Raw genomic sequence first — 27,372 nt, 5'->3', positions numbered from 1 at the left:
CCGCTGCTGCTGGGTCGCTGGTCGTGGCCGACAAGATCGACAGCCCAAGCCGTACACAATCCCACAACAAGAACAACCATGTAAGGATGTGTTCGCAGTTGATGTTGTCGCCATCGTCCCCCGCGATCGAAGGAAGATCTCGATGAAGACCCCGACCGAGCAACGAGAGAGATGATCAAGGCCAATCAAAAATTGGACCGGGACGGCTCGGAAAGCTTTTTATTCAAGAAGAAGAAATGGGTTGGCTCGAGTCGTCTTTAACAAATACTGAGCGAGGAGTTGATGAGGATCTTCCTCAACCGCTCTATGGACGGGTAAGTGTAACGCTTTTTATGTTATTGTTTAAAGGGTTTCTTATAGTGTTTAACTATTTCCTAATAGTGTTTAATACCTTTTATGTTATCATTTAAGTTTTTCTAGTTATCGTTTAATTATATATAATATCATGTAACAATTGATAATATCATTTAAATACTTACAATATGGTCTTATTATATCTGTTATCGTTTAACCTCAAGACTCGTCGTGTGGAAGAATGACGACTGTCGACTACACGCATGACAGATTATACACGCGCTTGAGGGGAAGGAGATGGTCATCGATGATGTGATGGGACGCTTTCTGTATGCATCATACAAAAGTCGCTGAGCAAAGAGCCATATCCTTACAAGAGGCGCGCCTCCATCACCAGACCGCTTGCATATCTAAGCTAACACCAACTCCCAAGAAGTCTGAGCCGTGAACATTAGCACTCTTCCCTCCCCGTTGAATCTAGCAACACCACAAAAACTCTCCATAATATATCGGTCGAAAACCAAATCGTACAAACCAAATGAAATGAAGAACAAAAAGAAGACGAAGAAGAAGAAGTAGAAGATGTAAAGAACAAACATCGATCGAAAAGGCAAACAAAAAAAGTGCAGCGATTGTATGCATAGAGGTTAGACTAGACGTGATGTGATTGGGCGGTATTTTTTTCCCTCCATCCCAAGGGGCAAAAAGGGAAATATATGTCATCGTCGCGAGGAAGACATATTGTCATCGTTCGAATGAAAGTTCTCAACTCAACATGAGTCTCTCGTAAAGCGCTCAAGCTTTTTTTATGTTTAAAGCAGATACATATAGTGTTTAAAAAAAGCGGTTAATTGTTAAACTAAAGTCTATATCATTTAAATAATATGTTATTGTTTAAATTGAATGCTTTCACTGACATCGCGTTGAAGATGGGTACCTCTCGGGTCATCTGTTTAAACATATTTACGTATTTTTCTTAAACATCGTTGTCATTGTTTAAAAGAGTAACTTCAGTAGTGTTTAACTTTTTTTCTATTGTTTACACCGTTGTCATTGTTTAAAGAGTAACTTTTTCTTAAACACCGTTGTCATCTGTTTAAACATATTTACGTATTTTCTATTGTTTACTAATGACGTTCTTTTGTTTCCCACATTGTTTGTTTTTTACTAGGTCTATGTTTAAATTTCGAAGTTCACGATCAAATAAGCTTGTTTCGTTTTATTTATAAAAGATTTACAACATTTACAACATTTACAACGTCCGCTCGGACTTTGGACACTCACGACTCGACCCTCATATAGCGAAAACAAGTGTGCATGACATTCGAATGCTCACAGTGGTTGCATAACATGCGCATCAACTTGAACCTCGCATAACGTACAACATTAAAAAGGTTAAACAACACACATTCATGAAAACGACTATTGGGCGATGTGTCAGCTGGTCGGGACTTAAAAGCGAAGATACTCGATAGTTAAACACGTAGACGTAATAGTTGTACATCGACGTAATGTTCTTAAATGGTAGCGAGAAAGTCTCAAGTGATAAATATCAACCCTCAGTCTTAAAGGATGTTTCTCGATCTTCCTCCTCTAGAGAATCCTCCGCAATCACGAAATACGTGAAAAAAATTTCTTTTCTTACCCAAGTCGAAATGCTCAGCTAATTGCTTTGCCCGTCATCCACCGATCGAAGAATCCTCCGCATTCGATGCAATTATGAGAGCATTTTCGACTCAAGCGTGAAAAAGATAGTTTAACTTGTTGCGTGATTGCGGCTAAATGATTCTCAAGATAAGGAAGAAGGTTCACGAAAACATCCTTTTCGGGATAGAGTGGTTAGTCCAGTGGGAAGAGGAGGACGAGGAGGAGGAGGAGGAGGAGGATGATGAGGACGACGAGGAGTGGTTGTCCATCGGGAGGGTTCTTTCCCAGTTATTTATGGTGTGAATTCCACAAGCGGTGACTCTTCATATCCGAGAAAAAGTTAAACGCATGTCGGTCGAGCATCGATCGATGAGAACGAGCGGGTGTTCGGAAAATTATGTTCACGCGTCATAAATTTTTAATCCGTCATTAATTCTTATGCACGGGATACCATAACCTCTGCACCCGCCACGTGCCACCCGCCCAAAGAATTCGGATCAAAGCGAAAAAGATCACCGCTTTTACTGCGAGACTTTGAGAATTTAGACGTTAATATGAATAGTTATACATGTAAAAGACAACGTTAAAGCGGAGATGGGAAGTATTACACTGGATATGATAATTATTAAACATGTTAGTAAAATATTTAAACGTTAAACCAAGTGAAAGCCCTTCGAAAAGGTTGAACATGATGTGATTTGGCGCTTTCCTTTCCCACCATTTTTCGGGGCCAAAAATGGAATTTCACAACATGGACCCATTTGAAGTGAGCGGTAGGGGAGTAAAAGGGAAGTTAAACACTAACTGGAAGGGTTGTCCCAGGGTGTCAAAAAGTAGGAGGGGGTTTTTGGGAAGTTTTGAAAATTACGAGGGGTGAACAGTAATTTTCCCTATATTTTATGATGATGATGATAACTTTCTTTTTTACACTTATTTTTCAAAATTTTAGACGGGCTGGTTTCGGGCCGTGCGAAACTCATAATTAAAAAAAAAAATCATGCCTGCCAAATTTGGCCCGGCCCAATAATTCGAGCATTCACTCTTGCCAAAACATATCTAAATTTTATGGCTTTTAACCACGGATTGTCCAAACCCGCCCAAATAATTTTTTTTATCAAATAATAAATAAGTTATAAAAATTAATAATAATATTGATTTATGAATACTACCAAATATTATTCTACAAAATAAATTAAAATCAAAATACCAAATGTACATCTTTGTTCAATCACAATAATTAAAATTCAAACTATTTTTAAAATTAATTAATAAATATATTATATAACTCAGTAAAAATTAAACCAAGTCCGCTTTTAAAAACAACCTTCATATTTTATCCAAAACTCGGTCATTGGATCTCATATATTTATCCAAATTTTTATCCAAACTCGGTTATTAGATCTCATATATTTATCCAAATTCTCTCAATTTTCAAATGGGTCTTCGGGCTTGGGCTGATAGCCCACCCTTCGATAGATCTATGCGACTATGCACATGCGGCATGACCAATATGAATTTGATTATATATATTTACACATAGCAACATGTGGCTGTCCATCCACTATAATCTTTAGATTAATACTGGCCATAAGATGCATCATAACTCTCAAGGATTATTTATGAAGAAGATTTAATAATTTTATTTTGACTTACATTTGTGCTCATTTTTATTGACCACAAGTAATGCTCTTCAAATGTACTGCAACTTCATGCCAAGTTCTCCATAATTATTGGCATATTAAAACTCATCTTTTTTAATGTTACAAAAAGATTTAAATAACATTTTCAAAATTATTATTGTATAAATCTTCTCTAAGTTTTTCTTGGTCTAAGAGGTGTTTACTTATGAATGAAATCAAATAAAAACAAGTTGTTTTTATCCGGTACTTATATATATATATATATATATATATTAAACATTTGCTTTTTAAATAACATTGAGTTTTATAATAATTTTGATTAAAATAGATAAAGATGCAATTAATTTTTGTTTTATCACATCTTGGTATTCTACATACATTATTACACCTTGAACATTCAAAGCGAGACTAATAAAATGTTTTACTTGCTTAAATTTTTTTTTTCAATAATATAATATGAAGGATCACAAAAAGTATTATTTTGGTTGTGATTTTAGATAAAGACGACAAGCGTTGAGGTCACATAAAATGATTAAAGTTCTATTATATACATTTATCATACAATTCTAAAAGGGAGAAAAATGACATCTTTCTATAAAGGATTTATGAACTGTAAATGTTCTATTGACTCAGAAATTTGACTCTGGGTCTACTATTTTATTATTTTTTTATAACATTTAACTATACTAAATAATGATTGTTTGTTTTTAAATACAAAGAATTATATGTGAGAAACAATGAAATTTCAAAAATAATATTAGACTGTTTTTGTGAAGATAGCAAAAACAACTTTCCAAAACAATAATAATAATAATAGTAATAGGATAAATTTTGAAGTTGATAAACAAAATAAGTAAATAACCCTAAACTTTTTTTTATAATCAATTAATTTAAAATACACAAATAATGATTTTTTATTTTATAAATAATAATTTTTTTTAATGGAATCATTTTGCCAACGACCATTTTGAGTCATTGGCGATCGAGTCACCTAGCGTGGGGTGTTCGCGCTCGGCGTGTCGAGCGTGGGCTCCCCGAGTTCGATTCCCATCTCGCGCAGGTGAGTCTGCGATTCGGTGGTGGCGTTCTCTCACGTGTTCGCCCGCAGGTTCCGTGACTTTGTCGTTTTTCTCAAAAAAAATCATTTTCACGTGTTAAAAACTTCTAGTTTTATTTTTAATTAAAATGGAAAAAAGAAAAGAAAAAAGAAAAGGACTAAAACAGCTAATGATTAACAAAGGTTGCGTCTTTTTTGCATCGATCTGTATCTCTGTTCGTTTGTTGTCGCCGGGGAGACGATGAGCAGGCCAAGGTTCCTTCTTTTTGGAGATTCAATCACGGAGCAAGGCTTTAGGAACGGCGGATGGGCTGCCGCACTCGCCGAAACCTATTCCCGCAAGGTTTCTTCTCCATTTCCTTCATTTTCAGTGCCTAATTTGCAGTTTTTTTATCCTAATTTTGTGGAAAAGTTTTTCTTTTCTTTTATTTTTTTATTTTTGTGGTTTTATTTCGTGGTAGATTGAGCTGAGCTCAGTGCTTGATTTTGTTTTGCAGGCTGATGTGCTTGTGAGAGGTTATGGTGGGTATAACACTCGCTGGGCCTTGTTCTTGCTGGATGAGCTCTTTCCTCCGGTTAGATTCTGTTCAAAATGATCTTTTTTGTTTTTAATTTTAATCCTTTTCCCTTTCAAGTTTCATGGAAAAGTTTATATGAAGTACATTCTGATCATGCATCCAAAATAAAATTAGCGATCATCACTACTGAGTTATGGTCGATCTTCTCTACATGGGCTTTGTTCTTGCTCAAAGTGGTTTTTTTATTTTGTTTCCCAGTGTCACGCATTAATTTACACAATGTACGTTCTGATCAATTGGAAACTGAGCAATTAAGACTGTAGCATGGTTTTATGGTTTTGTTTGTGCATTTTACCACCCATATCTGTGATTTTTTTACTGTTTTTGTTGGCATTCAATAGATCAGCTTTATTATTACACGAAATGATGTCTTTCTTTTTTATTTTGAGAGTGTTTTTTCAGCAATTTATACCGTATGCTTCTGTTCTTCTGGAGAAATGAGCAATTACCACTGAATTGTGGTTTTCTTTGCACTTTGTTATTGTTCAAAGTTATTTCTTTGTTTTTCTTTTAGTGTCATGGAGCCATTTACAAAATATCACGGATGTCTGGACTAACGAGGAAATTATCACTGAATTATGGTGTACTTTGAACTTCAGCATCCATATTGTGGTTTTCGCTGTTGTAGGTGACATTTAACAGACGAGTGCCACAGCATAAAGATAAACCTCTTCATGAATAATGTCAAAATCACCACCATTCTTCACATTATCATGCAACGTACTTCTGGATTAATCACTTACTGATGCACCCAGTATGACTATCAAGCAAGAACAAATGTGTGTCCTGATTGATGTTTAATCATTAATAACTATTATCTTTTGATATTTATTTCATATCTTGAATTTTGATGTTAAATGTTTATAATCATCTAATTTACATTTCCCTGTTGATGATTTTTGTTTGGAAATTTTCTTTTGGGAAGTTCATCAATCTTGTACACATTTTGAGTTATACTTATATGAAGTATTCCTGTGAGATTTACATTATTAGTATTGAAAATTAATCTGTCTAATCTTATGCTAACATAAATCATATTGAAGTGTACGGATGTGTATCCATGTCTATGGATCTTTACAAAATCTTTGCAGGTATTATTTAATGCACCTTTATTTCATTTGATTTTATTTTTTTTCAGAATTCTTCGATGCAAATTACTGCTGCAACAATTTTCTTTGGTGCTAATGATGCAGCCCTCTCGGGAAGGACAAGTGAGCGACAATATGTTCCTATTGAAGAGTTCAGGAGTAACCTGGAAAAAATAGTTCATCAGATGAAGGTAAACTGTCCCTCTTCTTGCTAAGAAGATTGGGCAAAATTATGTTTGTTAGCTTGGTATGACCATGATTATGTCTGCATTAATTTCTCTTATTAATAACTTTCGGCAAAATTAAGATTATTGAAATTTACATCTAATGATACTGCTAATATAACCGGCTTTGATGGTGAAAACTTCCCCTCTAATACCTAAAGCATATGCTTGTTGTTGCTTTGGCAACATAAGAATTATCTTGTATATATTTTAGAACTAATATTTCATTAGAACTAATGTCGCAATTATCTTGCATATATTATCTTGTATCATTAGAACTAATATTTTAGAGAAAACAATTTGGAAGGAAGAAAATGACTTGTAATATATCAGCTTTCATGCACTTAGGCTTATTTCTCACTTCTATTTACAATTCTCAAAAGAAAAATAAAACTATATTTCTTGTGCACATATTAAGAGTATCTATTATCATTGCATGGCCTTCTCCCCTGTTACATATTTCAATTCAATGATTTTGTGGCAGATGAGGATTAAACAACCAGAACCATCAAAATTTATCCAAATATTTCCACAACAATTTTTCTTTTAAAGATCAATTCAAATGTCATTGAACTCAAATGTTTTCTATCTTCTTAATATGATAAAAATATTGCAGTTTCCCTAAGAGCATTACTAATTTGGCTAACCGGTAATTATCCAATGAAGATATTATGCTATTCAGTTCTGTTTTTAAGAATTTCTTCATTTTTTATTTTCAAAATTTTCTCGCCGTTTTCTTCTAGTCCAACATCATGCATTGTATATATTTGGCAGGTTTCTTTTCCCGGCGTATTGATTGTCTTGATCACTCCACCTCCTATTGATGAGGATGGCCGATTAGAATTTGCACGGTCTAGTACTTCCTTAAACTCTGATTAGTATTAACCCAATAGACTTATGAAGTTAAATTTATCAATTTTGGCCTATTTGTAAATCATTGATCTTTATATGATAAGTACCAACTGTTCATTTTGTTTTCCAGATCTCAAAACAAACCGATAGAGCTTCCTGAAAGAACAAATGAAAACACAGGGATCTACGCAAAAGAGGTTATTTATTTGGCTAAAGAACTACACCTCCCATACATTGATTTGTGGTCTAAAATGCAAGAAACTGAAGGTTGGCAGAAGAAGTTCCTCAGGTTAGTAATAACATGAATTTTCAAACAACATCAAAAGTTTCGGTTCAATTGTTCAATAACTCAGCTTTGAGTGACTAGATTTATCAGTTATTTGATGATGTACTTCATTTTATCTTCATATTTTTATAGAGATGGTTTGCACCCGACCCAGGAAGGCAATGCTGTCCTTCATGAAGAAGTTGTGCGAGTTTTCTCTGAGGCAAATCTTCGTGCCGATGAAATGCCACTTGATTTTCCTCATCACTCTAAAATTGATGGAAATGCACCTGAGAAAGCTTTCCACATTGTAATCTAGAACCACCATTCTATTCCATTGTGTCTATTTAACTGTGTCTTCATCATTGTTTCACTGAAAACTGTTGTTGTTGTTGTTGTTGTTGTTGTTGTTTTTTGTGTGGAAGAAATAAGAACCACACTTCTGGCTGGGATGTGTTTGTATTATGTGATTCTTAAGGGGTATAAATGCAAAACAATTTTATATAAATATGTTACTACAAACATTTGATTTAACATAAATGACAAACTGAAGATGCTAAGGATTAAGATAACATAATTAATTAGTATTAATTACTCCGCCATGCCAAAGAGTGATACTGATAGGTCATGAGATGTAATTGAAAATTAAACCGCCAATTTTCAAACCAAAATAATAATAATTTAGTACAAATTAACAGTCGATAATCATCACAGATTCACAATAAAAGTGAATTTAAGATGTATATCTAAGTACCATTTTATCATATTAATTTGATAATTTCTATAAGTAATTAAACCAAAAATTTGGTTCGGTTCGGTTCGGTCCGGAACAAACCGAAGAGACGTGAAGATCTCCACGCGAGTTCGAAGGGTCGTGCATATCAACTAACGGTGACGGAATCCTTACAGCTAATATTCCGTCACTAGTCCGTGGGACCTACCGTTGAGTAACTAATAATCGTCTATTTCCTTCGAGATCAGATAAGAACAGATCTCGAGGCAATCATGCGGTGGATACATGCGTCTCCACGTGCTTACGTTTGTTTGTGAGTGTTTGCAATTATGTCCTTCTCTTTCTCTCTCTTATTGGCTGAATCGCCTGCGGCTTCCGACGAATCCCTTGGAATTTTAGCAATAAAACCCCCCGAAAAATCACATTTTTTTTCCAGGTATTTCTTCTGAGAAATCTCCAGCGCGTTGGATTCCCGGGCTTCTCAGGTTCGTCACTGTCGCTCTTTGTTCCTTTGGATCTGGGAATCAGCTCGAATTGGCAGTAAACGTTTCTAGGGTTTTCTCTATCTGCGTTTACCTAATCCCTTCTTCTTTGACCCTTTGTATTTTTGTTCAATTTCATGTCTTTTTGTTGTTTTTTTGATGATTTTTGGAGTTTTTATGGATTCTATCTGAAAGTTGGTTCCTTTGAAGGGTTCAATTCACTGGGGTTGAATCGACGTAAATTTGCTGCCATGGGATGAGGTTTGGAGTTTGCGTGGTTATCTAGTTTTGGTGTTGGGATGGGTTTTCCTTCCTTGGCCTTGATTTTGTTATGTTTTTGAGGAATTGGAGGCTTGATTTTGTTCCTGTTGGTGTTTTCGTGTTAGTTTGAGGAAAATGGTGTTTGATTAGAGGCTCGAGAGCTTGCGTTTAGGAAACCTAGGTCATTCTTTATAGGAGTTACACTTGAAGTTGGATAAGCGGAGGGGAAGAGAAATCCACGCGGACGACGAATTCTAAAACCGAAGTATGTAGATTGGAACCTAGAACTGGGGTTTTCTTAGGTGCTTTGAGTGAAGACTCTGACATTCCTTTCTTGCTAGGGCGCTCTTAATTTGTATGTTGCTTTAAGGGATTTAATGGTTCCTGAGTGACTTTTATGTGTTGATTTGATATTCATCACCATTTTAAGTGGTTGTTGTTCATATATGATATTAGCTAGGCAGCCCAGTTTTTTGAGTAACACAGTTAGTCTCTTGATCTAAGTTTTAGAATTTGTGGTTTTTCTTCCTTGGTGATTGTTGAATTTGTCATGTTGTTGGCATAGAATGGTTATCACAATGGTAGCTGCTGTTACTTTAGATCAGACTCTATGCAAGATATTGTCTGATATCGTCATGTTTTTGAGTCCTTGGAAAGTTTGCATTTTTAGAGGACACCAACCTTGGAAGGCCGTTCCTGCTTCTAGTGTTGTACATCTTAAAAGATTATTCCAGCAATTATAAATTTTTTTAGTTCAACTTGAGAGGATGCAGATACCGGATATAATTTTTTTTCCTAGTTGTTTTTACTTGCGGAGTTGTAGTTTTGTACCCCGCAATGTTTGAGTTTATAGAAATTTACAGTTTTACTATGTGAAATTTTTAAAGATATCTTATTTGTTGTAATTTGTGATGATAAAAGCTAAAACTTGAGAAGGTTTGATAAAATTTGTTGTAAAATTGCCATCCTGAACCTCTGTTAGGCTGTTAGCGTAGGTGGTGATAAACATTTTGAATTCCAGAAAAATGAAGCTAAGACATTCTGTATTTAAAGGGCTGATCGGATATACAAACTTTAATTTCTTTTTGGTAGGTGTAGGGCATGTTTTTAAATTCAAAACTATACATCTCTGCTTTTATCATATTTGTTTGGTATGTTATTATCAATACTATTCCTACGAATCAACTCATCAATCACGCAGGACATCTAAGTGTATTTTTTCTGTTAATTACTTCTACAGATATGAAAAATGTATCAATCAAAGCCTATTTCTAGCTTGAATTCGGCACACAGTAGCTTGATGCCTCATGATCAGCACCTAGAAATGGGTGGAAATAGCTTGGGTCCTGATAATGGATTGAACAACTCTAATTCTAATGTGTCCTCAAGGCAACGCTTGCGATGGACACATGAGCTTCATGAACGATTTGTGGATGCTGTGACACAACTTGGTGGGCCAGACAGTGAGTAGTCTTATTTTTCTTTTCTTTTTTTCTTTTTTATAGTGACGTGCAATTTGTGAGCTCGTGGAGAACTTATATAAGTTCCAGTATGCATTGGCACTCCTATTTATTGTTATTTCCAAAAATATTGAATGTTAGCTTTGGGTGGAATTTGCTTGAGTGGCCTTCATGTGGCTTTCTCAGCAAGTTGGAAGGGCTGATTTTGTCAGGGTTCTATTAGATCCATGTGTCCTCTGTGTAGAATTTTTCCCTTTTTAACCTCAGTACTGTTGTAGCATAAGAACTCCATATGTAGTATTTGAGAATAGCTGTATTTGGTTTATATAGGCAAACTTTTATCTTCCCCTGAAAGTGTATATGTATGTTGTTCAATATAATTTCCTATGTTTCAGGAGCCACCCCTAAAGGTGTCCTTAGAGTCATGGGTGTACAAGGTCTGACTATATACCATGTCAAAAGCCACTTGCAGGTGATTTGTCAAAACTACCTATTTTCTCTCATGTTACATTTTTCTATGTTATTGTTTCATATTGTTTTATCTTTTGTTCCTACCCTGATATAATATGCTATTTGTTCCCTACAGAAGTATCGATTGGCAAAGTATATTCCAGATTCTTCATCTGATGGTGGGACATTTGTGTGCTTTATGAAAGATTGAAGTCTCAATTTTATTTTATTTTTAAATTACAATTCATACACTATTACTACTAAATGTTTACCTACTTCATGCAACTAAAAACTAACACAATCTCATTTTTAGGTGTAAAAGCTGAAAAGAAAGATTCAGGAGACATCCTTTCAGGCCTTGAGAACTCTTCGTAAGAACAAATAAACCCCTTTTCACTATATGAATATTAGTGCAGTATCAAACTTTTTAAATAGTGCTCTCTGTTTGCATGTTTACAGTGTCAGTTCTTTGGCTTAGCTATTGTGGTGATTATTGTTTTATTTCTTGTTTGCTGGGCAACTAGTCTTTAAACATTTAAGACGACCTGTGTTAAATGATAGAGACAGGAATGCTTGCAAAGATGGTTCTTAACCCAAAATATAGTTAATAGAGGATGGACAATGTCTTCAAAGATTGGTTTTAGAAATTGTCTGACAATCTGGAATTGCTTGTTGTTGTTCAGAAGATATTACTGTTTACATGTAGGAAAGCTAAAATCTGTCAAGAACTTATTGGATTCTTTTGAAGCAGTTTTTAAATATGCTGTGATTATAGGTTAGGTTGTTGAATAATGACAAAGGTCTAAATGATGAGTGTTTATTGTTATTGGTTTTTTTCTTCTTTTTCATCTCGTTTCTCACTCCTGCCCCAGAAACATTGCCAATCCCTAACACGTGTTGTCAAAGTTGGTAGCACCAGCACAGCTCTCTGTTACCCCTTGGTTTGAATTTATTTTTATTTAGAATGAAGTTGTCCAATGCACAAAAATACTAAGCTGGCTCCAGCCTTGACTAGGACAGCATCATGTTATTCTATCAGATTCTTTGATAGTTATGCATACTCTTTTCAAATTTGCATTCCCATTAGCTTTATTAATGGGATTGGGCATGTGGGTTGATTTCTTATACTGAGGATGTCATCTGCTAAGGCTCCAGTGAAAATAACTATGAGATGTGGATGCAAAACTGTATTTTTCTTATGATGTTAAGAAAGAATTAAAGACAATCTATGCAACAAGACTTCTATGAACAGCTTTACTCTTGTTTGGCAGGGGTATGCAAATTACTGAGGCAATTAAGTTGCAAATGGAAGTGCAAAAACGACTTCATGAACAGTTAGAGGCAATTTACTCTTAACCTTTGCTGCTTGTTTGAGGAATTTATCCTTTGTACAGTGGTTAGTTATCTCTGTTTTAGCTTAAATGAAATTGTTCTTTCGCATCTTATAGGTCCAAAGGCAGTTGCAACTAAGGATTGAAGCTCAAGGCAAATATCTGAAGAAAATCATCGAGGAGCAGCAGAGGCTAAGTGGCGTGCTTGCTGATGCACCTGGCCTTAGTATCCGCGATCCCAGTTCTGGTGATCGATGCCAGGACTCAGACAAGACTGACCCATCAACTCCTGCTCCAACGTCAGAATCTCCACTTCCCGACAAGGCTACAAGTGACCCCGGAGGTGCAAGTACCCTATTCAAGTCCCTTTCTCACGACGAGTCTTTCTCCTCCCGTCGTGAGCCGCTAACACCAGATTCCGGTGGCCGCAATGCATCTCCGTCCAACAGCCCAAACCACAACAGGCCAACCAAGAGACAACGAGCAACTACCGGCTCCGAGCCAACTAAACCAGAGTTGGTACTAGCACACCACATATTTGAATCAAGTTCAGCCTCGGATTTCCTCCAACCATGCTCGATATACTCATCAGGAACATCGGCTGGTGATGATGATCGGTTTGCCAATGCTTCAGGTAGTGATATATGATGATGAAGAGTTTAGATACTGTACACCCGTTTAGAGGATCATCAACTTCCTATCTTTGCTTGTTAATTTCTGATGCATATATGATGCTTCACCAATGTAGTAATGTATGTTTGTAGTAAGTTTGGGTTTGTACCATTTTCCCTTGTTTACTTCACTTCTGATGAACAGAAATGCCTGTAGACACATTCTATCTTTTCTATGTTGTTGATTTTATCTTTTCTATTCAAGGGGCAAAATGGTAAATTTATTTTTATACAACAAACAGAAGAGAATTGGAAAAACATACAGAGATGAATAAGTTTATATGTCCATGCCTCCTCAACAAATATTCTATTTACATGACAATAAATTCAATAAAAAAAAAAGAGACCCATATCACATTTGAGTTCTTTATACCAATTTGGAAAAGGATGATGAAATGAAAGATTAAAAATTACATTTGATTCACTTATCACCAGCTTCTTCTTCTTCTTCTTCTTCTTCTTCTTCATTGTCATCTATTCCAACCCAACTTGTGAATGCAAACAGAAACTCTTTGAAAGTCACAGTTCCATTTCTATCCCAGTCCATCTCTTCTGCATTTATGCACACAAAAATCACCAAAAAGAAATTACTCTCAATATTTACATTTTAAAAAAAAATGAATTAACCATAATTTTAATAAAACAAGTCGAAACAGAAAACAAGAAACAACAGAAGAAGTACAAGATCCACCGGTGGTGAAAAACAGGAAAATATTCACATCTTATGATACATACTAATAATGATCACTAAATCATCTTAGGATCTATACATAACTACATTATAAATTAAAATAAAAAGAAATAAAGGTAACAAAGGGCAACTTAAATTTGATAGTGTGATATAAATATATATATAAATAATAAATATGAGATGATGTGAAGAAACTTCAGTAAAGAATTAAGTACTGCAACAATCATATCAAGCATATGATTTTAAGTTCTCTTTTGTCATAATCTTGCAAACTTACACCTAAAATTTTGTTTTTCTTCTTAATGTTTTCATAAGAACAGATGACCCGATTAGATTTAATTAGTTTTATTTATCTTCATCAAGAACATGATGAGTTCATGACATTATAAAACAACAGAAAATGATGCATGAAATACATTGAAACATCAATTCTGTTGCAGTTGAAGTAATTGTTCCAAGAAGTAATCTATATAAGCAGATAAAAATCATTTCTTGAACATGATATGGAAATTAAGTATAAGAGAATAAGAGAATTGAACCAAATCTTTTCATGGCTATGCGTCCGGAAGAGCGTTCACCGCTACTCGTCTCGTTTATGGCTTGAATCATCTCAGTTTTGCTGACATATCCATCCTTGTTCTTGTCCAGAAAAACAAAAGCATCAACCAAAGTCTCAAAAGTTGACTCAATGTGCGGTAACCCGATTCGTGATTTCTAAAAACCAGATCAAGGAAAAAAGGAACATTTTCGAACTTTTAACACAATCCTATGAATCAATGTATATATACATTTGAGTTTATTGATCAATTACTAGTGTTTGATGAAGTTTGATTCATGACAGTACGAAGAAATAAATTACAGCATTAGACACCAATCAAAATGGATCATTCATGCAATGCAAAACAGAATGACTTACAATTGACATTAGACTAAGAGACTAAAAATAGTGATATCGATCATTATAATTTTAAAATTAATCAGCAACTGAAATTAATCAACTATGATATGGAGAATAACACATTAAACTATGAGAATAGAATGGATAAATGATATCAGTAAGTACATATAGATAATATTAGATCGAATACCTTCATTCATCAGAAATCAAAATTAATTAATAGATTAGCTATATTAATTAACAGGTATAAAAAGCATGGCAATGCTATCAAGATAATAATAGTAAAGCTTAATGAACAACAGTAATCAAGTGATGTAAGGATACTGCATGAGAAGGTTCAGGCACTTTAAGAAGATAAACGAGGCAGAGAAGAACTATGAACTCATTAAATTTGATGCCCATATTCTCATTGATGTCACAGGCCTCAAACAGATCATTGAACTCTTCCTCTGTACAAGATACTTCCAGTTTATTGAAACATCGCTTTAATTCTTCATGATCAATTGCCCCATTTGCATCCTCATCTGAGAAGGAAAAAAAAAAATCACTCATGAGTTGCACACAGATTAACTCTAGCTTCGGTGAGACTACGAAAAATGAAAGAGTTTTCATGGTCAAATATATATTGATATTCTTGTTTGGAATCAATGTACAGATTCAAAACAAGGGTAACAAAATAGAGAGTAGAACATACAGAGCTACTTCAGAAATTCAATTCAGTACTGCTTGAAATCCTACATGGTTTGTAGATAATACAGAATGAAAAAGCCATGAAAAATTTTCCATAAAAGTTGGAAAAATTTTAAACCTTTTATTGCTATTCTATCATGCATTTCAAGAAGATGAAGAAGATGAAGAAGAGAAATGTCTGACCAAATTGCTTGAAAATAGTCTTGCAATTTGTAAAACTTTCATCAATCTTGGGAAATTTCAAGATGATGCTATTGAATGATTTCATTGCACATCCTTGTGATGCCCTTTTTCTCACAGCTGCAACCATCTTAGCCTCCAGCTTTGTTTCTGGCAAACTATGCCTTGGTGATTCACTCTTTCCCAATACTCCACCCATTTTTCCTTTTCAATTAAACAAGAAAATTCCAATGTATGAATATTTTTTCCCTGAAAATGACAAAACAAAATCACAACTTTAGCTGATTAACAAAAGAAATGGATGAAAATTAATGACAAGGAAAAGGAAAAAGGAAATCTTATCAATTTGTTTTCCTTCTTATTCCTCATCTGTTTTCCATCAATCTTAAGAACACACACACACACACACTTTTTTTCTATTCTACAATCAATAATGTCCAATGAGATATGAAAACCAGATAAAAGATGATGAACAAAACAGGATCAACCATGATAATAACAACATCAATAATACACTAAAATTTTTTTCACAAATTCAATACAAACAGAATCTAGATTGCTTTCAATTTAATGTGGCAAATAAAAGATAAATAAATCTAAATCTAAATAAATAAATGAATGAAAGAATTGAAAGACATGCCTGTTTTTCTTTGATCTCTCTCTTTCTCTCAATCAAGATTGCATTGGGAAGCCAACAGAAAGGGAGAGAAATGAGTTTGTTTTTATTTTTTATTTTTCATTTTTTTTTCTGTTAATTTAATTTTCTAAAGTTAGAAAAATTTGCTGAGAGATGGCATTGTGCTGTGGTGTACTCCGGATTTCTAGGATGAACTTTGAAATTTTATTTTATTTCAATTTATAATTACATATACAATCTCTTTTTATATATGCATGATTCAGTTAAAAAACTAATTTAATTGATGATGCCAACTTTTCATTTCTAAAAATTGCATGTGATTTTTCAGTTAATTAATGTTTATATAAAAATGTAGGTTAGTTGAACCAATAACATTTTACGAAATTAAAATGAAATCTATGGAAACTATACATAAAACTGATGATTGTATTTAGTATTTCATTATTTCTTATGTTATCGAAATTTTGAGTTTACTTAAAGAAAAATGTATTATACAATGAAGATGTTAATCCATCGGTGACCTAGTGATTTAAAAATTAACCGTTTATAATTACACGAGTTATAACTCATGCATTATTAAATTCATTATGGTCTACCAAATTATATTCCAAAATATATTCCAAAATAATGATAAACACAAGAAAATTTATGATAATAGATTTTTTTTCCCCTTTTCCATTAATTTCACCTTAGCACAACGAGAACAAAGAAACAAAAAGAAACAATAACCTCCTCAACAAAGTACTACCAATAGCCTGCCAAGAGTGAATAATGTGAATTTAGGTTAAAAAGGAACAACTCGAAGAAATATCATAGGATGAAAAAATCCAACATTTTACATGAATTAAAGTATTTTTCTTCTGTTCTGAAAGTTCTAATATACATCATGATAACAAAATAAGATCAGCAGACAAGAATCCAGTTTTTGCATGTCTGCCAGAGCTGCTTCCACTCCATCAGATTGTTTAGATTAGCTTAGTTGTGACTCATGTTTTCAGCCACAGTAGAGAATTGAAAATGTGTTGAGCAATTGGATTGAGGTTTAAGATGATCGGTGCCGTTTGTGGTTGACTCGCCTGAGAATGCTGCGTCGCAACCGCTGACTGAGTGTCTCTGCTTTCTCCACCTTGTCATTATTCACCGGTTTCTTTGATATTGATAAACCTTTCTTCTTGTCCTTTGTATGAGCTGTGGATCGTCGATGTATCCGCCTCAGTGGGGTAGCTAGGGCTCTCAATGTCATCTGTGGATTAGTTGAAGCTTCTCCTTTAGCAAAAACTAGCATTCTAGAGATAGCTATAAGTATAAAATGGAGAAATTTTGGCTTAATGGATCACGGTGTGTAATCTAGCAATCATAGACGAAGTGATTAATCAAGATCCACCCGAGAGACAGAAGAAAGAAGACGGAAAGAGTAATAGGTTACTGTGATGACTAGTGAATAAAATAGGCGACCTGGTGTTTGCTTTTGGAAGTCACAGTGCACTCTGCCGAGGATGATTCCTCGCTGGCACCTAAAGAGGAACACCGTCCCCAACTCTCCCGGTTTGAGCTTGAATAAGAGTTGAATTCCTCATTCTGCGCATTTGCTTTTTCCTGGAAATTAAGATGGGTTCAGAGCCAACATAGATTCACACTGGATGGCATATAGAAGCAGATGACATCTGAGAATTAGGTACAACAAGGGGGATTTGTTTATTCTAAGTTTCAATGTTACTGAATTTTTCTGTGATCAGCTCTTTAGCTTCACAGGCCAAATACTTGCGCACAAAATGCAGAAGTATAATAAATTAAACATAAGAATTTTGAAAGGTGATCCAAGAGAAGCTGAAACTGCCAAATGGAAAATTAAACAATTATCCTTAGCATTACCATCTCAGGAAATTTTTCGTATACACCATAATACCCTTGTCCAGTTCCATGTTCTTTGGTTTGATTTAGCTTATCACCTTTTTTATTCCACTTTTCATCTGAATCTCTTTAATTTCCAATTTCAATGTTCATTTTTTTTAGAATTACCTTTTCTGTTTCATATCTGTTTAAACTCCATAATTTTTTTCTTATCCTTTTTTATCTCTATAAATTGATTCTTATCTCCTTAATCTTTTTAATACTGATTTTCATTAATTTTCATGACTTTAAGAATTTTATTTTACTTCAATTCAAATTTTAAAATGCTTTAAATCTCATGTCCTATGTTCACCACCCTTCTAGAAAACAAGGTGATTCACAAATCTATACACACACATACATATACGTATAGCCAGCTGTGGCCATAGTTTTCATTGAATTCAAATGTCAGATGCTTATTAATACTTTGATACTCGACACCTGTATCCATTTCCTAGTAACCACTTATTCTAATATTTACATCTAAATAGTCTTCCAGAAACAGATGGAAGAATTATTCATGTGTGCTATAAATCTGAAGACTATCATACATCTGTTATCTTTCTTATAGCCTCTGATAGGATAAAACTAGATGGTGAAGTTAAGGGGGAAAAAATGTTAGTGGCAGCTAGCCAAGCAACATTTGAATCCCTACATACATTTACAGACAAGTTACAACTGTTTGCACACACCAACACCATCTTTGATTTGAACTACTGACCAAGACCACATCACACATCATCATTGATTTCCACCCTGACCAAGACCTACCACATATCATCATTGATTTCCACTGCTGAACAAGACCCTATCCCACATCATCCTTCAAAATATTTATACATCTTCATTTTGTTCTTTATTCATGGTCACGTATAACTAGAAGCTTAAAGATGGAAATCCTTAAATGTTCCAAGATGTTTGTAATTATTTCTTCGTCAAGAGAGGATTGACTTTTGAGATGCTCTTGCATGGAGCATGGATGAAAATTTAATGTAGAGAAGAGATGTATAATCATAGAATTAGTATTTAGCTAATTGGGAAGGTCAAACTAGATATGAATAATAGGTACTAGTAAACAGACATTTCACCTGAACAAGGAATTCCTTATCATTCCCACCCTTTTCAGCAATGTCATGATCAAGCAAGAAATCCTGCAACTTCAGAAAAGAACAGGGGTATTAGTATTAATTTTTAACAAGGGAAAAAAAAGGACTAGCCAAACATACCATATCATTCTCCAATGATATCTGAGCCACACTTTCAGAAAGCAATTCAACTACTGATTTTGTAGTAGGGCCTATTGTGAAACCAACCACAATTATGAACATATTGAAAAAGATACCAGCAAGAGAACACATAGAACTGGTTCCTTTACCATTTGAAATAGTAGGAGGAGCCGATGAGGAACTCGCTGTGTCAGAACCATTTGCCCGCATACCAGTAATGATCTCATATAACAAACTCTGAAACCAGATGACAAAAGATGTCAACACATTATTCCGAACAACTTGAGTTTACCTTGCATGACCTCTATGTGGTATGGACCTTATGGTAAACAGACATATATCATATAGAACTCTGACAGAACAGACATTAAAGATATATAGTCAAAAAGAGCACAGAATCAATAAAAGTCTTTCAAACTTCCAAGAACTAAGAAGCCCACTTCACTCAAAAATATTCAATCAAGTTTTTGGGAAATCACCTCATCCATACCACTGCCAACCTTCAGGTCTCCCAAATCGTAGTATTTTTCTATCCTACTTGGAACCGTTGAAGAAATTTGGGGAGGATGAAGGACATTGTAGAAGAAAATTGAAACAGAATCATAATAAAACTGTGGTCTTGGGGAGTTGTGATCACCGTCAAATTTGATAATGTTCTTATCACCCTGTGTGATTAAAAAAAATGAAACAATAAATACAGGTTAATGTATAGTACAATTTCATATATTCCAAACGCTATTCCAAGTAAAATTAAGAATATTAAACATGCACGGAAGAAAATAACAAGGATAAGCCAAAGAGTTTAATTATTCAGAAATAAAATGCTTCTTTACCGCATAAAGCTTGAAAATTCGATCAGAGTGATGAGGCTGAATAAATATGTCCTCAGAACCATGTCCAAATAAAGCTGGAATAAAGGTCTTTGGTGAAAACTGCAGGCATAAAAGAAAATTCGCAAATTTTGGTAAATGATTATAACTAGAGAGCTACCACAAGTCTAAGCTTTACTCTTCCTTGATCAGGCACACTTCTATCAGTGATAAGTGGAAAATTTTCATATTCATATTCCAACATCAACAAAAGCAAGTGATGTGACAAAACTTAATATTTCAGAAAATGGTTGAATGAGAAAAGCATAGATGAAAGAATAAACCTGTATAACATTAAGATCCATAATGTCAAATTTAGCCTTCTTTTGGATGACCCTGCGCATATATTGAACAGCCATTTTGACCTGTTGAGAAATAAGTTTCGTAGACACCATTAAGATTATAAACATATGTGAAACATTATTCTAAAGGGCTTCTTCCTGAGTCTTAGTAGATATTAAAAAAGGGTAGCCTTTTTAGTTCCAAGTGTATATATCATACACTTTTTAAACTAAGAAAGTACAAGTGAAATTTAGCAGGCACATGAAAGGACCACTACTTCAACAGTATACTGTCAATTTTGGCAGGGCGAGACAGAACCAATAATACATGAAAAGTGAAAAACAAAAAACCAAATGCTATATACCGTAAATTTTGGCAGTCGGATTTTGTAAACATCAACAAGCTCCATCATGAGATCAAATAAGTTTGAGAAAGCACTATCCAACACCATGCCTGCGATGGAAGGGTCTTCTGCTCCATAAAGAAGACTGATAATCAAGAGAAAAATTCACAAGCAAAGCATCAGTAAAGAACAGAAATTAACTAATTCGAGTGACAGACTAATTTTCTACATTACTTTATGCACTACAAACAAAAAACATCAATGTTGGTCACTGCAGGTGGTGTTCATAAAGAGAAAACATCCAGTTATGCTTGCAACAAACAATGATGTCCAACATGTAGTCTTCTGACAATACAGAAATAACAAAAAGATGACATGTCTACATCCGTCTATTGTTAATTTTAAAATGGGGAAATGTTCCACACCATGTTTCCAATTACAGTCTTACAGAAACATGACACTTCTTCAAAGAACAGCATCAATTGGAATAGTTTTATAATGCCAGGAGAAAACCTCTTACGAAAATATCCTGAAAAATTAAGGGCACGCATTTTTGTTATTTCACAATAAATTAGCACTTTATATGTAGTTAAAAAGTAAAATAATGTTAAGATTCTAGTTAAATGCACAAAATAAAATATCCCCTAGGAGGAAAATAGCAACCTAGATGCAAGGTAATACAAAGACGGGAGTTCCTACTGGAAACATAAAAATTCCATAAGCCCCACCTCACTGCAATATTAGGAAAGAGCAAGGCTCAAACATCTAAATAACTGCCCGAGTTTCCAATATCCTTATAGCTTACTTTTACAGCACAAACAAGAGTTAGCAGTCAACAAATTAGGTCATATCAGCTCAAATACATAAAGAAAATCATGCAACTAAAATTCAGCACATGACTTTACAAAAATGCAACCACCTTTTCAATTATATATGATTAATAAAAGACACATACATGAATATTTCCTAAACTGTCAAAAAGTGCGGACATAGAGATCCAAACAAAATAATGAATATCAAATAAGAAAAGGAAAATTACAAATGATAAAGAAGCAATCAGGGAAAAGATGAGTTTAATTAGGTGGCCTGTGTGCCATTAAAGTTATACCTGGTAACAGCACCCATCGATCGACCCCAAAGTCCAATGCAGGAAACTTGCTTATTACTTCGCAGATGAGACACCACAATTTTAAGATCGTCTTTCTGGAAAACACATCATTAGAAACATCGAGCTGTCAAATTTCTAGTAGCACTATGTGAAACCACACATAACAACAGACCAAAATACCTCATGCCACCCAAGGCTAACATAATCACCACCAGATAATCCTGAGCCTGAAAAGTCAAGTGTAAAGACAGTAATATTTGTAGGAAGAAGGATGACAGCTGCTTCATTTGCATCAGCTCTACATCCACTGCATTTGTATTTGACAAAGAAATTGTTGTTTCAGCTTCATGGAAAAAAGGATGACAAGCATAAGAAATACAATGCATACTGTTTATGCATTGAATGCATTTGAAAACAAGAAGAAATGATAACGCAATTTAAGATGTCATAATAAATAAATACAAAGCAAGAATGGCAGACCTATTCCCATGACAATAAATAACACAAGGAAGTGTGGTATTTTCTGGGATTACGGAAGGAACATAGTGACTACACTGTAAGGTATGTCCCCTTCCATTTGTGAGCTGTTAAAAACAACAAAGCAATTCCCATAGTCAGCAAATATTAGGAGAGAAAAATCTGCTATTCTTATGAAGGACCAGAAAGCAGAAGAAACCTCGATAACTAATCTCCTTACTTGCCTCCAGGTCTTGACGTTTGTATTTCCTGCCTGCAAGAGTGAATTCTGATTCCCATAAATACTGGTCTGGATTATATTCAGCCCTGTAAATCACCACATAAACATGACATATATGCATGAAAAGTTAAATAGTGCACAAAATACTTGTGAAAAAGAAAGCAGGACATGATAAAAAATGAAATACACAAAATTTGTTTACTAGACATTGCAAGTAACAGACTAACAGTGTATAATGACCATGCCTTTAAAGTAGCTCATAAATTAAAAATTTTAGTCTCAGAAGAGTTTGAACAGTAGTTTTGTACCAATAAAGTATAGCAGTCTCATGGTATACAATCTTGCAACGCATTCTGTTAAATACAAAAATAGATTTAATAATAAATGGAATATAACAGGATACACTAAAAGTACATTAAGTCGGGAAAGATAAGGTTTATGCAAAGTATTTTTGCAAACCAGCTATGAGGTGGCACAACATGCATAGACCAGAAACCCTTAAAGTTTAAATGAATTTACTGACAATTTATGATTAAGAGAAAGGAAAGTGTGCATCAAACTAATTAACTTTGCCCATTAAATACCCCAACCAGCTAAAGAATCCTTCATAAACTACTCCCTCCGTCTCATATTAACGGTCACATTTGGAAAATTTTCATTTTTCAAATTATTTGTCACCTTTAAGAGTTCTATAAGCATTAATTATCTTTTTTTTTTTCCAATTTTGCTCTTCTTTTTGTTTAAAAAGAGATGTGTACATTAATAAGAGAAAATAACTCTAACAAGGATAGAAGTGTCTTTTCATACATTTTTTTAAAAGAGTTTTAATGACAGTCTTAATATTTGTGCAAAGCTCAAATGTGATAATTAATATAAAATATAGGGAGTAATAAATACTCCCTCCTTTCCTTTTTATCTGTCTTAAACCCATGTTCTTTTTTATCTGTCATTTTCTAATATCAAGAAGTATTTGTTATTTTTTTTCCAAAATTACCCTAACACTTTATTCAATTTTCTTTTTGGAATTAAATATGAGAGATAAATGTGAAAATATAAATTTGGGGTAATTTTAAAAAGAGAACAAATTTTTTTATAAAAGTTTGTGAAATAATTAAATTTAGGGGTCGTTTGGTTCGTAGTAATGACATATTACCACGTAACGAGATTACCATGGTAATATGAGTGGGAATGTTATATGGTTGGGAATATTGCGGTAATTTAATATAACCATGTTTGGTTAAAAACTCTTATTACCGGGAATAGTTCATTACCGTGTTTGGTTGTCATGGTAATCAATTTGTTAAAATATAAAAAGTTATAAGATTACCATGGTAATCCAAGATAGACACCAAATTTGATGGTAATAGGATTACTACTTTCTTGGTAATATTTATAAGTTGGTAATGTGATATTACAATCCACATTACCACCGGTGCAATGCCAAACGTGGTAATATTTTCAGATTACTACATTACCGCGAACTAAACGGCCCCTAAGGTATGTGAAATTCTGTTATTCACGACAGATAAAAAGGAACGGAGAGAGTAACGTGTATAACCAATTTGTATAACCAACTGAATAGGTACACCGTACACAGCGACCAACTACATGTCCAAACTAACAGCATGACACTAGCCAAATACAGAGGAAACAAAAAAAAGGAGGAAATAACCAATCTTCATAGAGCCCATTACAGCCAGACAAACGTGCACACACAACATAGGAAGGTTAGAGTTCTGTAACACTAAGATCAAAAGGCAATCTAAAGCTATTGTTTACTGTATGAAAAATCACAATCAATGAAACTAGATGCATTCACAAAACTTTCATCTCCTTTCCTCTATTTACTCCTATTTCAAATGAAAATAACTATCTAAGAGAAAATAAATCTTCAAAACTCACTTTTTTTTTATCTTCAATAAATACATAAATACAAAAAAATGGAGAAAACACCTCAAAAAGGAAATAAAACCCCACAATATATTTCATAAACAAAGAAATTACAAAACAATACCTAGGAGGTCGGATCACAAAATTGATGAACTGATCTATCATCTTTCCTTCTTGCACTCCTCTGAACCAACAGGCCTCAACAAGCTACAGATGAGCAGAGCCTCCGGCAGCATGAAGATCTCAAACCTCCACCGAAGCTAAACATTACAATGTAGAAAATCCCCGCCCTACAACAACTGTTCTATAACCTAGCTCCAATCCTTCAAACCCACCCAAAAACGTCAAATTCCCAAAAAAATTTCCCCTCCGACCTAAAACTACTCCAGAGAAACCCAACCGCTACGGACCAGACCCTAGAACCAGAAAAAATGACACAAGCACCGACATTTTCACTGTTTCAGCTCCTACAAAACCTAAATTACACCCAAAAAACATCATTCTTCACATAAAATGCAGCAAAATCCCAAAACTCCCACCCAGAGCCCGAGAAGCCTTCAAAGAAGGCCTCAAACTCCGGCGTCTCTTCAGCTCGATTACAAGGCCTGGAAATCCAAACGCGAAGGACGCATCCGGATCTAGACGAAATAGATCGAAACCCTTCGAATCCTCCTCCGATCCAGCTCCGTTGAAGACCCAATTCGAGAAATCGGAATCGCTTCCTCGGGCTCGCGGATCGGGAGCAAATGGCGAGAAAGACGCCCTAAAAATTTGGGGGGGGGAAGTTGAGGAATCGTGAGCAGAGCGAGAAACGACAAGCTCTGTGTGACTTCTTTAAACCAGGGACTGTTTTGTAATTTTTTTCGCAAAAAGGTTTGACTGTTTTGCATGCATACCCTGAAAACCCTCGTAATTAAATCCTTCACAAAAACAAAAGCTTATACAATATTACCCAACAAAATACTAATATTGGTGAATTTAATTTGTATTTAAAAAAAAAAAACACTGGCTAGATGTAGTGCTTTTGATGTATTGCTCCAGGCTTATGTACTGTTTATTAGATTCGGATAAGTTCCGGGCGCATCCATCCCTTCTATAATTATATAGCTAGATGATCTTTTAAATTACTTATGGTACATCTCAGGAGATTATTAAACTACGGGTGCACTTTTATAGCTGTTAATTCATTATTAGCCCTTATTGCTTTCGGAAAAAAAAAAATTCAACGAAAACTTTAAAAATATGCCACTATATCTTTATATTTAATCTCGTATAATAACATAGAGTGTCTTGAAAAATATATATATAGTTTACCGTGGGTTTATTTACATATGCATATTAACAAATATATATTTTTTTAAAAAAATTGTATTAAAGTGGATAAATCACAAGTATACCTTAAAAAAAAATGTAATTACAAATTAAGAGTTATAACAACTCAAAACCGAACTGAGGAGGCGTTTGGATTAGGGGTTAGAAAACTATTAGAATGGGAATGATTATAAATAGTGATTTATAACCATGTTTGGATATATTACTATTAACTTGGTAATGAGTACTATAGGTAATATCATTCTATATAATAAAGGTTTTTCATTACCTCCAAAATTGGGGGTAATGGAGGGGAATAAATACTATTGAATGTGAATTGACACTTTTGCCCCTAGATAAGATTTAGTTAAATAATAATAATTAATTTATATAACTAATCATAATAATTAAAATAAATTATAATTAACGTAATTTAATTACTATAATAATTAAAATAAATAATAATTAACAATAATTATTTAATATACATATTACATTATAATAATTAAATTGAAATGACATTTTTGCCCTTATAAAGATTTAATTAAATAAAATAGTCAATAAAAGTATTTCATTATGGTAATTAAAGTGAAATGACACTTTTACCCAGTATATATTTAATTAAATAAATTACTGGGAAATGACAATTTTACTCATAGTTGAGATTTAATTAAATAATAATCATTAATTTAAATAACTAATTATAATAATTAAAGTAAATTATATTTAACATAAAATGTGTCATTTAAATATTATAATAATTAAAAATAATAATTAACAAAAAAAATTATTATATTATAATAATTAAATTAAAATGACATTTTTGCCCTTTTAGATTTAACTAAATAAAATAATTAATAAAAGAATTTAATTATAATAATTACCGAGACTAGATATTTATTTATATGTAATTATTTTATATATTAGGGGCATTAAAGTAATTTGCATATAATCTCTATCACACTTTTCCCATTCCCAATATTTATTCTTTTCAACCAAACACCTTTTTCATTACCATTACTTTTCTCATTCCCATTCCCATTACCATTACTTTTCCCATTACCATTACCATTACCATTCCTATTCTTTGATCCAAACGGGCCCTGAATAAAAATAGTTTTTCTTATGATAGGAGACACTCAGACACATGCATAAAAGCCTTAAAAGGCAATCCTAAATGTACAACTATTAAGAAAAAGCCTTGCATGAAAAAGTTGTCTTTTTAACTACTCTTTTGATAATACAGTTACTAGTTTCAAGATATAAAATATAAAATCGAGAGAATAAAAATAATTCTCGTGTTATATATTTATATATTTGCATAAGTTTAAAGTATTTATTAAAAAAATAATACTATAGTTTTTTTAAATACAAAAATACACTAGTTACTGTTTGCTTTAACGACCTCCTAGAAATTAATTCTTTATGATACAAGCTTGAAAAGAAACAGTGCATAACTTTCACAAATGATTTAATATGAATTTATAAGTTGAGAGGCTTGAACTAAAGATTAGTAAATTATATGATAATCACGTAGCCCTCATTCTCAAAATAGCACTAGAGTTAATTATGGTGTATTAATCTGATAAAAAAAACATTTAAGAGAAAATGTCATTAAGTTTAAGTT

General features: G+C 33.6%; 4 protein-coding genes across 8 annotated transcripts; 2 read left to right on the top strand and 2 right to left on the bottom strand.

Annotated features, from left to right (window-relative positions):
* Window positions 1–4,809: 4,809 nt before the first annotated feature.
* On the top strand, window positions 4,810–8,153 carry LOC120260527 (GDSL esterase/lipase At5g62930-like). Its single transcript, XM_039268016.1, has 6 exons — window positions 4,810–4,981; window positions 5,136–5,213; window positions 6,355–6,495; window positions 7,303–7,379; window positions 7,511–7,669; window positions 7,799–8,153. The coding sequence occupies exons 1-6, from the start codon at window positions 4,880–4,882 to the stop codon at window positions 7,962–7,964; spliced, it is 723 nt and encodes a 240-aa protein (XP_039123950.1). The 5' UTR covers window positions 4,810–4,879; the 3' UTR covers window positions 7,965–8,153.
* Window positions 8,154–8,720: 567 nt separating this feature from the next.
* On the top strand, window positions 8,721–13,237 carry LOC120261388 (myb family transcription factor PHL7). Of its 2 annotated transcripts, none has more exons than XM_039269262.1 (7): window positions 8,721–8,863; window positions 10,362–10,584; window positions 10,977–11,053; window positions 11,168–11,210; window positions 11,345–11,402; window positions 12,303–12,372; window positions 12,480–13,237. In XM_039269262.1, exons 2-7 carry the CDS (start codon window positions 10,371–10,373, stop codon window positions 13,008–13,010), a joined length of 993 nt encoding a protein of 330 aa, XP_039125196.1. In that variant the 5' UTR covers window positions 8,721–8,863; window positions 10,362–10,370; the 3' UTR covers window positions 13,011–13,237. The 2 variants fall into 2 exon arrangements, with proteins under 2 accessions (XP_039125196.1, XP_039125197.1); XM_039269263.1 differs by lacking the exon at window positions 8,721–8,863 and adding an exon at window positions 8,899–8,918.
* Window positions 13,238–13,389: 152 nt separating this feature from the next.
* On the bottom strand, window positions 13,390–15,733 carry LOC120261387 (probable calcium-binding protein CML21). Its single transcript, XM_039269261.1, has 4 exons — window positions 15,496–15,733; window positions 14,947–15,146; window positions 14,264–14,438; window positions 13,390–13,585 (listed from the first exon to the last, which is right to left on the bottom strand). Exons 1-4 carry the CDS (start codon window positions 15,689–15,691, stop codon window positions 13,455–13,457), a joined length of 702 nt encoding a protein of 233 aa, XP_039125195.1. The 5' UTR covers window positions 15,692–15,733; the 3' UTR covers window positions 13,390–13,454.
* Window positions 15,734–16,847: 1,114 nt separating this feature from the next.
* LOC120261225 lies at window positions 16,848–25,253 on the bottom strand. 4 transcript variants are annotated; one of them, XM_039269015.1, is made up of 14 exons: window positions 24,559–25,253; window positions 22,549–22,630; window positions 22,328–22,431; window positions 22,028–22,154; window positions 21,848–21,942; window positions 20,761–20,884; window positions 20,399–20,479; window positions 20,079–20,177; window positions 19,725–19,910; window positions 19,395–19,482; window positions 19,246–19,316; window positions 19,108–19,176; window positions 17,585–17,725; window positions 16,848–17,372 (listed from the first exon to the last, which is right to left on the bottom strand). In XM_039269015.1, exons 1-14 carry the CDS (start codon window positions 24,597–24,599, stop codon window positions 17,172–17,174), a joined length of 1,509 nt encoding a protein of 502 aa, XP_039124949.1. In that variant the 5' UTR covers window positions 24,600–25,253; the 3' UTR covers window positions 16,848–17,171. The 4 variants fall into 4 exon arrangements, with proteins under 4 accessions (XP_039124949.1, XP_039124950.1, XP_039124952.1 ...); XM_039269016.1 differs by having other exon boundaries at window positions 19,108–19,170; XM_039269018.1 differs by lacking the exon at window positions 24,559–25,253 and having other exon boundaries at window positions 22,524–22,630.
* Window positions 25,254–27,372: the final 2,119 nt, after the last annotated feature.

The sequence above is a fragment of the Dioscorea cayenensis genome, chromosome 5, assembly GCF_009730915.1.
Source record: "Dioscorea cayenensis subsp. rotundata cultivar TDr96_F1 chromosome 5, TDr96_F1_v2_PseudoChromosome.rev07_lg8_w22 25.fasta, whole genome shotgun sequence".
NCBI classification, from domain to species: domain Eukaryota; kingdom Viridiplantae; phylum Streptophyta; class Magnoliopsida; order Dioscoreales; family Dioscoreaceae; genus Dioscorea; species Dioscorea cayenensis.
Note: the sequence above shows the minus strand (reverse complement) of the source record. Positions and strands in the feature narration are given on the sequence as shown.